General features: G+C 42.6%; 1 protein-coding gene across 1 annotated transcript; it reads right to left on the bottom strand.

Moving 5' to 3' along the window:
- Window positions 1–3,632: 3,632 nt before the first annotated feature.
- Window positions 3,633–8,963, bottom strand: LOC145356134 (immunoglobulin lambda-1 light chain-like). The gene is made up of 3 exons (XM_080208745.1): window positions 8,915–8,963; window positions 8,427–8,774; window positions 3,633–4,096 (listed from the first exon to the last, which is right to left on the bottom strand). The coding sequence occupies exons 1-3, from the start codon at window positions 8,961–8,963 to the stop codon at window positions 3,774–3,776; spliced, it is 720 nt and encodes a 239-aa protein (XP_080064871.1). The 3' UTR covers window positions 3,633–3,773.
- Between the last annotated feature and the right edge of the window lie 4,942 nt (window positions 8,964–13,905).

Here is a 13,905-nt window from a genome sequence, read left to right as displayed (position 1 = left end):
CGCAATAAAATTATTGTCAAATCCCCAACTCGCTATACTCCGGCATCTGTTTGGGTACACTAAGGGAGAATTCGCAATGGTAAGCACTGTGTCAAATTGCCAAAGGCAAGAAGTAACTAAAGCCCCCCAGAATATTCGGGAAACAAATCAGCTGGCCTGGAAGCACATGTGGAGACAGAAACAGAGTGAAAATTGCGTCTCCAAAGGTGCCGGATGAAAATATATGCAATGAGTTTTGTTGATCTGAATTTCACTGGAAGAGCACAGGAAACCGATCCAATTATAACTTCAGGATGAAGATCGGATAGATTAATGAAACCGATGCCTGCATGAAATGCTAATCGAGCTCTGGAGCGCGATTACTTGGATATCTCTTTCAATAATTGCAGTGCGGACAGGGTGAAGCACTTGACTGATTCATAATAGGTCACTTAAGAGGCTCAATAGGCTCAAAGGTGCCCTCGCCGCGCAACGAATTTATTCTTCCCAATAGTTGGAGGAGGTTTCTGATCATCACAATAGAAATGTTCAGTGAGGCGATGGTGAGATAGAGCTACGTGCTTTCAGAGTGCATAAAAAGTCTGATGTGCTTTCAGATGACGCCGACAAGGGGGAGCATGTGGATGGGAAAAAGAATGGGGCCAGGGACATATTGTTGAGTTGCTGGCATGGGAGCAGGAAGAGAAGCTATTGTAGACAATCTGTGGATATTATCTGATAAATAATAATGGAACCAGATCATGAGCAGAGGTCCAAGCAACTGATTAAAGATGGAGAATTGTTGGATCGTGTGTGGAATCGTGTCAAAGACCGACGCCAATGCAAAAAGAACAAGCAGTAGGGCGTCAGGTTGTTAGAACTTCTGCCTCACAGCGCCAAGAACCCGGTTTCGATGCCCGGCTTGGGTCACAGACTGTACATTCTTCCCATATCTGTGTGGGTGCTCCTTGCCTCCCACAGTCCGAAAGATGGGCTGATTAGGTGCTTTGGCGATGCTAAATTCTCTCTCATTGCACCCGTACAGGTGCCGGGGTGTGGCGACTCGGAAATGTTCACAGTACCTTCATTGCAGTAATTGCAGTTTGTATTACAACCGATAGCTGTAAGTTTACTTGTGACAATAATAAAGAAACTGCAAAAAAACCTTTAAAACTGAGAACAACAGTAACAGTTCGCTATCGATACAGTTGAATACAATGTAACTTTGATAAGGGACATATCAGTATTGTGGCAGAAGCAGAAACGCGATTGTGGGGATTCAATGCTGGAATTGTTGGAACAATATTATGGATTTGGGGTTGGTAATATCTTCAAGTAGTTTAGAGAGGAAATGTTAACTGAACATCGGTAGCAGCTTACAAGGGAAGAGGAACAAGGCTGCTTTCAAGGAGAAGTTTGATTGTAATCGGTGTGAAAGTAAGAACAGTATCTGAGGAGAGATACAGTTCGTGACATCAACGAAAGTGGGGGGAAAAAAGCAAAGTTCGATGGTCAGTAATTTAGTGGAAACATGGTCAACATGGGTCTAATGAATAAAATGAGTTATGACCGAAATGAGGGGATATATGAGAAAAACATCTGAGTCAACTATGATGCATGCGAAGCAGTGTTTCTTCATTTCACTCCGAAATAACTTCCCTCGATGAAAAGTGTATTCCCTATTTTTTTCTGGATTGTATTATTGGAGCAAAAAACAAAGAAAATTGCCTCATAGGAATAGTCCTTCGGCCCTCCAAGCCTGCACCGACCACGCTACTCGACTTATCTAAAGCTCTCTACCCTCCAGGGACATTATCCCTCTAATCCCGTTCTATGCATGTGTTTGACAAGACGCTTCGTAAAAGTTACTATCGTATCTGCTTCCCCTACCTCCCGGAACAACGAGTTCCAAGCACCCATCACCCTCTGTGTGAAAATTCTGCCTCGTACATCTCCGTTAAACCTTGCCCGTTGAATGTTAAACATGTGTCTTCTAGTAATTGACTCTTCCACCCTGGGAAAAGGCATCTGATGGTCCCCGCAGTCCATGCCCCTCGTACTCTTCTATCAGGTCATCCCTCAACCTCCGTCTATCCAGTGAGAACAAACCAAGGTTCTCCAAGCTCTCCTCAAAGCTCATGCCCTCCATACCAGGCAACATCTTGGGAATTTTATTGTACCCTCTCCAAATCCTCCATGTCCTTCTGGTAGTGTGGCGACCAGAATTGAACACGATATTTCAAGTGTGGCCGAACTAAGGTTCTATAAAGCCGCAACGTGACTTACCCATTTTTAAACCCAATGCGGTTAGTTCCATTGGCCATGCTTAAAATAGCCTCTTTGTGTCCTGGGATGGGTAGGTTAGAGAGACCAGTGGGTAAAATATGTAGGGATATAGGGGTAGGGTCTGGGTGGGATTGCGGTTGGTGCAGACTCGATAGGCGGAATGGCCTCTTTCTGTGCTGTAGGGTTTCCGTGATGTGATAAATGATCCTCAGGAATCTATATTGTCTTATTCAGCCAATCAGAGAGCAAATCCTTGTACTTTCTCCTGCCCACAGCAAATTCCCGACCTATACATTCAAATAAATTATTTCATCGTTCAGTCGCTGCGTCTCTTTTCTGTCTCACTGTTTCAGACTAACTCACACTTGGGAATCTTTCTCTGTGTTACCGTATCACACCTTTTCCTAACATTAAAGCCGCCTATTACACCTCCGCATCCTCTCCTCAGCGAAAACAGCCCAACATATTCATTTCCCTGATAGGTACATAACCCCAATTCTAGAAAAGATCTGGCAAATAGTTTCTCCACTTTCTCTTATCCCACAAGATCATTTTTGAAGTATGTAGACCATAGATGAGTACAATTCTATAAAAGTCTAATTCCCGAATGTTTCATTTTGCTCTTCTGTAAGTGCACCAGCACCTTTTTTTGCACTTTTTACCAACTGCGCAACTTCTTGCTACTTTTAACAATTTATGTCTTGCAAGCCCAAATCTAACTGAAGAAATAAAACAACGATGTATCAAAGGGATGACCTATCGACTTTGTTATTCGTGTGAAGAGGAATTATAGAAAAAAAACAGACTTGGTCCTGAACTGGTTTGAGTCACTGAAAATGCATTTGGGTGACTTGTTAGTAAAGCGCCTGCTTCAGTATAATCATTATAGTCCTATTAAAATAATCGGTGAGCTTACTGAAAAATGACTTGCAGTACCAGAACTTGCATTCCATCTGGTGTATTAAAAAATGGGGCAGCGACAGAGTTCGCCCTGAATTTTTGGAACCAGGAGGTTAAGAACTGTCTGCCCTTTAATGTATTTTTGTAATCTGTATTCGCAGTTCTGCCCTTTCATCACAATACCAGAATGTAACTCAGTCCATTAAAAAATATTGCAATATTACTTCCAGTTAATGTCATCCATCGTCTCCTTGCTGCGCCTGGATGTCACTGACTTTAAATAAAATGTGCAGAATATCACAATGATATAATCTCACTATTTAATTCCTTTTAGAATGTTACCATTAATTGTTTTTCAGGGGAAGAGAGAGAATAACAGAACATTAGTCGCGATAACGGTATAATGATTTTATTACGCAGCGGTATCAATGACACCACACTGAAGCTTTGATCCATTCAGAGTGAACACAGTTAAATTGAAATTAAGGGAATCAGCCGATCTGCTACAAACTGTGATGAACTGTTTGAAATGTTCCACTATTTGCCGAATTTATTTAGAAATAATACTTTACTAACGGCAAAATACAAAAACGCTTTCGATGCATGTATCACATACAGCTGGATCTGGAGATGCTTGTTTGAAGCGGGTTTGCTTGAGTCTCGTGTTTAACCACACAGGAGTAAAGCTCGTGTGAGTTCCAGTCTGAGGCTGACAGAGTCAGATAACTGCTCACACTGAACGTGTTGTCCGCCTCCTGCTGGATCCGACTGGTCTCAACCCCATTCCCTCTGACGCTGCCATCGACAGTCCATTCAATCTCCGCAGCTCCTGGGACAAAACCGCTCACCAAACACACCAGGGTCGCCATGTTCTTCGCTGTGATTTGATCCGATGAAGGCGGAAGGAGAGACACAGTGGGGCTCCGTGGACCTGGAAAGTAGAGACAAGGATCGCACATCCATTAAAAATCAGCATAAATGACTGAATCATTGTTCCACCTTCTTCAAATTGTTTTTTTTAAGTCGGTATTATTCTACAAGAATGCATAGATTTTATACATTGGAGTCTTATTGATGCCAAATGGAAAAAGGTCGGGACTCTGTTTCTAGAACATATACAGCCTGAGAAGGTTTTTCTTTTTTCCCTGAGAGGACAGGAACATACAAATAAAATCTGATCAAAAGGAAATAGTGGAGTTTGAAATATTAAAGAGAAAAATAGGAAGGGAGTTTCAATGCACCCACTTGTGATCTGAGGCAACGCAGCCCGAGCCAATGTCGCGAACACCGAGAATTTCAGAATACCACTAATCACATAGAATTTGGAGTCAATATTGGAACCTATGCTGACCGCTACATTTCTGGAGTTTGCAACTCCAAAACCTCGATTCTAAACAATGAAATCGATTGTTTGCTTCGGTCACCATTTACTTCCCTGACGCAAGTCCTACATACTGGACTGATATTTGGGTTTGTGAACATTCTTTGCCACGGCTTTACACCGTGTCCCGCCCAGACCAACAGTGAAGATGTAGCGTAAATCTTAACAAATATCTCCCTGTCGCAATGGAAATGTTTGGAGACATTTTTTCGGAGTGGAGTGTCACAAACGATTTGTTGCAGCTGAGAGGAAGAGTTTCTAATAAATATTGTAAACAATTCTAATATATAACAACATAACTTAATGACACCCTCAAAAGGCCAGTAATAAATCAAACATGTCCTCATAATTATTTATCTCTCACACCTTGTCGTCAAAGCAGATGGACTGTGAGATCTTTATGTTCTTAGGTGGGGAGCCATGATTCTGACATTGGAAAAATGATTCTACTTCACACTTAATTGTGAGGATGTTCTGTGGCCGTGTTCGGCGCTAAGTCAATGCAGGCTTGCATTTTCGTTCCTTTGACATTAGTCGATATTCGCAAAGCTGAAAGGGCGTTGTATCAGAATCTTGTCTCTTTAAGTGACCATTTACCGCTTAAGTTACCATCTATCACAGTCAATGGGGAAACGCTCAGTAAATACGTTAATATATTGTAAAGCTTCGAAGAAAGGGTTCAGGTATGAATATCCATTTCAAACTAAAAGTATCAGGCTAACCTTTTACACTTCGCCCTGACATTGAGGTATCATGTCGGCTACAACAGCAATATGGGTTTTGTCGCTGTCGGTAAAAAATCGATTGTGTTTGGAGCTAGAAATTCGTCTTAAATTTTTGTTGGAATGTAATTTGGATGTTGAAACTGAGTCGGCAGACAAATGCCGCAACCACTTATTTCAAAACTGGTATCTTCTTCCTGCGCCCCCGAGAGTTTCGCTGGATAATCTCAAATGTTTGCACCGATGAGCAAGTGTGAAGATCGACTTCTATTTAGTGGACTTAAGTGAGTTATTTTTACACCGGCATTTTCACCAGATCTGATTTCTTAAAGTAATGACTCAAATATTCAAAAGCATTTTGTCCCTTTTTGCCTCATGCTGGTCCATTTCACCGTAGTATCGCCCAGTAAACAAATGACTTGAAGAAGCAAGCCATAAAAAAGGGAAAGTAAGATTGAGAAGGGAAGAGACCCTGACCACAGCTTTCCAATCGGGCCCGGAGCAGGTTTGACTCTCGGAGGCAGGAAGAGAGATGAAATTGTCAAAGGGCGAAAGGCGGGTGGCATAAATATAGGCCAGTGAAGCTAACCTCACTGAAGGGAGACCTAATGGAATAAACGCGGCATAATCAAATATAGCGATCACGGATTTGCTGCCGGAAAATCTCACCCCATAGCGTTAATTGGTATTTTTGAGCAGGTAGCATGAAGCGGTGAATGACGGCAATATTTTTGGTATAGTCTGCATGGATTTCAGCAAGGCCCTTGTTAAGTTCACACACGGAATGAACAGGTTGGATCCAAAATTGGCTCAGAGGCAGGGAACAAAGGGTCCGTATATCAATGAGTGCCTCTATGATTGTTGTTCGATGATACAAATTTGGCAGTGTGGTTGCGAACAAGGAAGCTGGATAATGCAGGAAGACAATGGACTAGTTAGATTAGTGCACCGGCGACAAATGGAATTAAATGCCGAACAGTGTGAGGAACTGCACTTCAGGAAGGCCAACAAGACAAGCGAGTACACTGTACAGATGGGAAAATGCCGAGAAATGTAGAGAAAATTAGTGAACAGAAAACGCAGGTCCACAGATTCTGAAGGCGGCTGAGCAACTGGATATAGTAGCAAAGAAGGCATAGGAGGCATTTACATTTATAAGCTGAGGTAGAGATTGTTAGAGCTTTGAAGTTATGCTGAAACTGCTGGAAAGATGCATAGGAAAAATGTAATTGTACGAGAACGAGTGCAGGGAGATCGAGAGGGATGTCGGCTGGAATGGAATATTTAGTTATAATTAAGTACTGAATTGTCCCTTTTCTTCGGAACAGACGAGGCTGAAAGTAAATCCATTTGAAGGCATTATATTCTGAGGTACATGGGCAGAATGGATCGGAAAACAGTATTGCCAATGGTTCAGGGGTCGATAAGAACAGGACTTGGATTTGTCGTTAGAAGTAGAAGGTTTCGCGAAGATTGGAAGGGAATAGTTTCACCCAGAGGGTTTAGGGGATGTGGAACCTACTGCCGGAGAGGCTGTTATTGGCAAATTAATGGTCGCTTAAACGAACATAGAATGTGTAATTTAAAGGCTAATGAATAAATGTTAGATTGTTCCTCGTGAACCAGTGCAGACACGATTGGCCAAGGAGATTGCAACAATTTTGCAAAGATATACCATTCTATGATTCTGCGAATATATTATATTGCTTTTCTCCCTCATTGACGCACAGGAGCTACAGTGTGGATATGTATAAGGTACACTGCCGGAACTCCGACAACAGCTTCCAAACCAGCCATGTCTCCCACTGGACGATCACACGGGCACCAAATGCATGGCTACAACACCAGATGGTAAATCCCCAACAAGTCACACAGCATACCAAAGTAGAACTGTACCGCCTTTCCTTCACTGTCGCCTGGCCAAAATCTCTTAACTCCCTCCTAACAGCTCTGCAGTGTACCTATGACACATGGACAACATCGGTTTGAGAATGCGGCTCACCGTCACTTTATCCGTGGATATTAGGCGGGGGATATGGAGGTGGTGAAATGAATGTTACCTTTCTGATCACATTCCATGAATCAATCATATTGGCAGTAATCTCCATCTTTTGTTCTATTACTACTAACTGACCGTCACAGAACCAACAACAATCTGAACGAGAACACAACAATACTCAAAAACCTGACCACCTTATTCCGAGACATTCCAAAACAACAGATTGGATGGAAGAAAATCAACCATAATTTCCGAAGAAAGCAAATATTCCGCACATCATTGATGTTTGTTACTGTGTGATCCAGTAACAATCAGGGTCGATTAATTCTGGCGGAATTCCGGCAACAATATGGTTATTTTGGACACCCGGGATTCATGCAAATTATTAGGCTGAGAATCTTGTACTGAACGATTTTCAGTGAGTTTGGGTACCGGGGGAGGGAGTCGCACCCAGTCACCACACTATCATTCCGCAGACATAATGCAATCTTGCCTTAAATGGAATAAAACAGCCTGATGTGAATGCTTTGAATGCAATTTTAACCCTTTAAACCAGACTACAGGGGCAGCGTTTGAAAGAACCTGAATCACTGTGTCCCTTCATACAATCATGGAATTATAGACCACACTAGGTGGCCGATTGTAGCTTGAACAAACTTCCCCATTTAGCACATTTGCATGCCTGTTTTTTCACTTTTGAAATGTTTATCGTCTTGCTAATTATTGTTCCGCTCGCAGTGTTCGTACAGCTGGGCACTCCACTCCTAACACTGGCTAAGCGAAGGGAAACATTCCACCTTTCTAGCAATCGCATTCTCAATCATCTCCTCGCACTGCCGGCTGGATCAGATGGTTCAAAATTCTGCACAGTCCCAGCAGATCAGACCGGAAGCTTCCAGTGAAATGAGTTTCACTCGTAATTAAAATGTCCCTTTACCCGATCACATAACAGCACACACTCCAGAAAATCGCCGAAGTTCTGAGCCCAGCTATCACTGCAATATCATTTGCTGCTTAATCAAAGATCCCCCATAACAATATATTAGGAGCAATCATTTTGATTTACACTAATTCAGTCCACCTATCCGATCGTTTCCAAGTACATTTTGTTATTTAGAAAGCGTCGCAAATGTTACAGGAGGTTAAGTGATTTACTTACTGCCCAGATTCAACTTCGTTCCGCTCCCGAAAATGAATCTATTTGCACCGCTGGGCCAAGCACCACAGTAATAATCTGCAGCGTCCTCCGATTGCACGTTGGTGATGGTTAAACGCATCTTCGTTCTTGATGAGTCCACAGACCCGGCGAATCGATTTGGAATACCCGAAGCCAGACCAGAGTACCCGGACCAAACAAGCACAGGGGCGCTGTCGGGTTTCTGCCAGTACCAGCTTGCCAGGTTGCTGTTAATGGTGTCTCCGGACATGGTGCAAGTGATGGTGACGGTCTTTCCCGGTGAGGACGAAATGGATCCTGGTTGGGTCAGGACAGGATCCGCAATTGTACCTGGTGAAATGCAAAGTATTGTCAGTCACACACTGTGAAATGTTGAATATAGCTTACAATTCAGGTTCGTTAAAACACAAGGGCAAAAGCAGATAATGTGAAAATAGTGAGCGTTACTTCAGGCCGACGCCCGCACTTACTGTGGAAACAGAGTATCAGTGCGGCGAGAACTCCATTCGATTGAGTCATGGTGAAGGTTTGGGGACAGGAAGAAGGAAAATAATCCTGACACGAACGCGCTTCTGAGTCCATTCCAACCTCCCCTTAAAAAGACTCAAACGCCGCAGGGCGAATGAATATTAACGACGTATGCAAATTTCCTGTCACGTGCTATTAGGTCGAAGATCTCCATTTCGGTATTGTCTGGTATTTGCAGAATGACCGTGTCCGCCATTTTGGAAAAGAAGAAATATAAATCTCCCAAGGCACAGAATAGCATGTAAAATGGCTCAAAACCCACAGCCTCCCCCCCACCAAAAAAAGGAAACGGTGCGGTGAAACATAAAACAGATGAAATGAAACGTGGCTTGATCGCTGGAAGCCTGCAGATTACAATAAATAAATGTTGGGGACAGTAAGCTGTTTAACAGGCATAACGTCCTTGGTGAATAAATTAGAGACGAAAAGTGTGAGTTGAGATTTCATGTGCACACAGAGAGGCTTAAGGCCATACTCCGTACTGGCTTTTCACGATTGATGGATAAATAGGTAGATCTACAGACAGATAGACAGAGAAATAGATAGATAGATAGACAGACAGATAGATAGATAGAAAGATAGATAGATAGAAAAATAGAGAGAAAAATAGATATATAGATCGATCGATAGATAGATCGACAGATAGATAGATAGATAGGCTGATAGACAGACAGATCGACAGAGAAATAGATAGATAGATAGATAGACAGACAGGAAGAGAGATGGATAGAGATAGATAGATAGATAGGTTGGTAGAAAGATAGGTACATGGAAAGATAGATAGACAGATAGAAAAATGGATGGATAGATGGATAAATAGACAGACAGATAGATGGATAGATAGATAGACAGACAGACAGATTGATAGAGATAGATCGTCAGGTAGATAGATAGATAGATAGATAGATAGATAGATAGATAGTTATCTGATGTGAGTGAATGATAGACAATCCAGGAGAAACATTTTATTACCTGTCTAGAATGTGATTCAGTGCGAAGACTGCCCACTCAGCTTTATTAAAGTGGTGGAAACCCACGGCACACACAGTGATTTAAGCCTTGGCAAAGTGAAATACTCGAGGAATCAGAGCTTTAGCATGATTTTCCGTGTTTGATTTGAGGGGTAGATTTTCTGTCATAGGAAACAATGAGTTTGAGCATGTCAATGCATTTACCGACGTCGGAATGAGCTGAAAATAGCAGTTTTTTAAAATCAGATTTCTGATGACCGGTTACCTTCCCCGCAACACCACCCTCTCCTCCCGCCTCCCGACAGTATTGCAGAAGCCATCGTACAATGTTCTCTTGCTCCCTCATTTGAAAAATTAAACAAAATCAAGCAAGCCCTTTCAATGTTGATAACCTTAGCTTGTCACACACCTTCACCCCATGTGTCCTTGAACAATTGTGAGAAGTAACATTTTGGTTATGCAGCTGAGGCGCATAGAGGAGAACGAGAAGAAATTAATTAACTACTTCGCCTGGAGAGCTGCCGATCGCGGTGCAGAGGCAGTTGTGTCAGTATAAAGAATTCGAGAAGGTTGATCGCAGAAAGAGGGCAATCAGCCCATCGCATCCATGTCGGTTCTGTAAAGGAGCGATAAAACTGGAATTTCTGTCTTGATCTTACTCCAGTTTTCGACATATTTTCCACCTTTCTGACAGAGATTGTTAAATCCTCTTCCAATAGCCCTTAATCCAGTTGCCTCCAGCTCATTAAGAGTCGGAACGTATTTACCCACCACCAGCCCTCTTCTGTTCCTGTTCCCGAGCGATTTCAAATGATTGCCTTCTGGTGATCAAACTTCCCGACATTTGAAGCAGCTCCTACTTTCTTTATCCAACACCTTTAAAAACATCTTTATCAAATCTACTGTGCGGCTCTAAGGAGAACACTCCACGTTTCTCGTCCTTACATCTAACTGAGGACTTTTATCCTGGAAACATGCTAATACACCTTCCTGCACACTCTCCAAAGCTCTGAAATACTTTGGAAGAATATTGTCAAGAATTGGACTAATACTCTAGCTGGGGTCTAACAAAGATAAAAGGGTTAACATATCTGCTTGCATTTGGACTCGGTTGTTGGAATTTTACTGACCCCCGTGTGGACAGAATGAAGGGTGGGGAAGGAATATTAATATTTTACCATCAGTGGGAAAATTTCCAAACGGCGGTCAGGTAGAGGGATCGGGGACAGATAATTAAACTTTCAGGCTGAAAGAGATCGCAGGGGATTTACTGAAAGGATGTGTCTCAGGTCCACGTCATGCAGTGCAGTCAGTACCCAGGGAGTGAGAGGTTTAAGGCCTTGCCTGTGGGTGGAATGCACAGAGTTGACATCTGCAGTGTGGAGAGAGGGAGACAGACAGATACGAGTTCAGTTTAATGCAACAAGGCAGCAGGTGCGAGAGAAGAACCACCCTCATGGCGTGTGAGTCGAATCGGAAAATGATTGGCAGAGGGCCAGGAATACAGGTTAAAGTTGACTGAAGACGGTATGCAGCTGAAATAACAGACAGAAAGCGGGCCTACTTCATGGAGATGTTAAAGTCCCAACATCTCCAATGATTGCGCCCGAGTGGGAGAAAAAGAGGAAAACTTTGCGATTAGTGGCAGAGCTAAAGATTGGGAAGAATATAAAAACCGACAAAGATTGACAAATAAAGTAATGACAAAGGAGAACTTAGAGTATGAGAGAATGTTAGCTGGATATATTAAATGAATGTAAGAATGTCTACATCCTTTAAAAAGGAAAATGCTCACTAAAATAAGTGTTGTTACTCTGGAAAAGGAACGTCGAAAAATCATTATACGAAATGAGGAAATGGCAGAAGAAATGACATATTTTCTCTGCCTTGCTGTAGAATACATAAATAATGTCCCAGAAATACTTACAGGTGAAGAGGGAGAAGGGAGCGAGGAACATAAAGCAATTACAACAACCAGGCCAATGCTACTGAGAAAGCGGTCAGAACTAAAGGCTGTCAAGTCATTAGGACATGATAGAGCTGAGTAAGATACCCATAGGGAGAGTGGATAGAGACGCGAAGGGCCGCTTGGTCTCCGTCTGCATTGCAGTTCGTTTATTACTCCACGAGATCAGGAAATAGCATATCTATCTCCTGTATTCAAGAGAAGAAACAAACTGAAATCATGTAACTACAAGCCAATTAGCCTAACATCTGTCAAAAGTTAAATGCTAAAATCTATTATTAGAAGGTTATGGCATGGCACTTGCAATTATGAAGAGCCAACATGGTTTTGTATGAATGAAGCCATACCGTAATAATTTCTTATACTTACTGGAGCAACTTATTGGTAACGTGAATAAAGAGGAACCTGTAGACTTGGATTTCCAAAAGGTATTTAATAAGAAACAGTTTCAAAGATACATTATGATATGCCAAATGGGTGGTCATCATGAATGGGATAATATTCATCACGAATCGAGGACTGGTTGCCTTATAGAAACAGAGAGGTGAGGTAACTGAGCCATTTTTTGTTGGGGGTGGTGGGGGGGGGGGGGGACTGTAGCAGGCGGTGTATCACAGGATTACATCTGGGGCCTCAGCTATTATCAATTTATGGAAATGACGTGGATGATGGGACGGATTGATTGCAACTTTTTCTCACGACTTTAATACAGGAGGGAAAGTAAATTGTGAGGTTTGGATAAATGGTATCCAGAAGGATTTAGATAGGCTACGCAAGTGGTGAAAAGAAACAGGTGGAGTGCAATGTGGTGAAATGCGAATTGGTCTACTTTGGCGGGAAGAATGGAAAGCAGCAAATTATTCACACGGAGATGAGAGTGCAAAGATCTGCAGTACTGGGGGATCTGGATGCCCCGCAACGTGATTCACAAAACTTTAGCATGAAGCTGTAAGTGATTAGGAAAGCAAATGCAATGTTGTCACCTATTGCAAGAGTGATGGAATATAAAAGTAGGGAAGATTCGCTACAAATTTGTCGTGCTTTGTTGCGAGCACATCTCAAGTACGTTCCTGTTGGCCCGGGTACCTCAGAATGAATACAATAGCACCAGCAACATTCGGAGAAACGGGTCCCTATCAGATGAAAGGGATATCATGTAGGGAACGGTTGGAGAGTTAGGTCTTGTACCCATTAGAGTTTCGAAGAATTCGAGGTGATCCTGCTGAAACATCTACTATCCTGAGGGGAGTTGAGATGGTGAATGCTGAAGAAGTGCCTCCCCTCCAAGGAGACTAGAAGGAGGGGACATGAATTAAAACAGGAGGTTTTCCAATTGAGATGGAGATAAAGAGAATTTCATTTTCCGTGGGAGACATTAGCCTGTGGAACTCTCTTTACCAGGAATATCCCATCGTGAATGGTAATGGATAATTAAACAACTCACTGGAGGAGAAGACATCACAAATGTGCACATCCTCAATGATCAGTGAAAAAGATAAAGCTAAAGCCTTTTCTCACATGTGCGAAGTGAATGATCCATCTTGGCCTTCTAAAGAAATGGTCAACATCGCGGATTTCAAGCTTCAGCCAATTCAATTCTCTCCAGGTGATACGAGAAATGTCCGAACGCGTTGGAAATTGCAAAGGCTTTGGGCCCTAACAATATTCTGTCCACAGTCCTGAAGACTTCTGCTCCAGGCCATGCGGCCCCGCCAGTCAAGTTGTTTCAGTACATCTACAACACTGGCATCGACCCGTCATTGCAGAAAATTGCCCAGTTATGTCCTCTATGCAAAAAGAAGGGCATCTCCAACCTTATTCATCAGCCATTAGGCCACTCCAGATCATCAGCAAGTTGATGGAAGGGGTCATTAACAGCGCAATCAAACTGCAGGATCTGAGCAGGAACCTACTCACTGACACATAGTTTGGATTCCGCTGGTCACTCGGCACCTGACTTCATTACAGCCTTGGGTCAAACATGGACAGGAGTAAT

This window comes from Carcharhinus amblyrhynchos, chromosome 20 (genome assembly GCF_965287045.1).
Source record: "Carcharhinus amblyrhynchos chromosome 20, sCarAmb.v2.hapA, whole genome shotgun sequence".
Classification (NCBI taxonomy): Eukaryota; Metazoa; Chordata; class Chondrichthyes; order Carcharhiniformes; family Carcharhinidae; genus Carcharhinus; species Carcharhinus amblyrhynchos.
Note: the sequence above shows the minus strand (reverse complement) of the source record. Positions and strands in the feature narration are given on the sequence as shown.

What these genes read in the sequence shown, in the direction of transcription:
- LOC145356134 (XM_080208745.1), bottom strand. Translation starts at nt 8,963, where the DNA reads ATGACTCAATCGAATGGAGTTCTCGCCGCACTGATACTCTGTTTCCAC. An exon ending in ACTGATACTCTGTTTCCACA is followed by an intron (nt 8,775 to 8,914) that starts GTAAGTGCGGGC and finishes GCATTTCACCAG; the next exon opens with GTACAATTGCGGATCCTGTC. An exon ending in AACGAAGTTGAATCTGGGCA is followed by an intron (nt 4,097 to 8,426) that starts GTAAGTAAATCA and finishes TCTACTTTCCAG; the next exon opens with GTCCACGGAGCCCCACTGTG.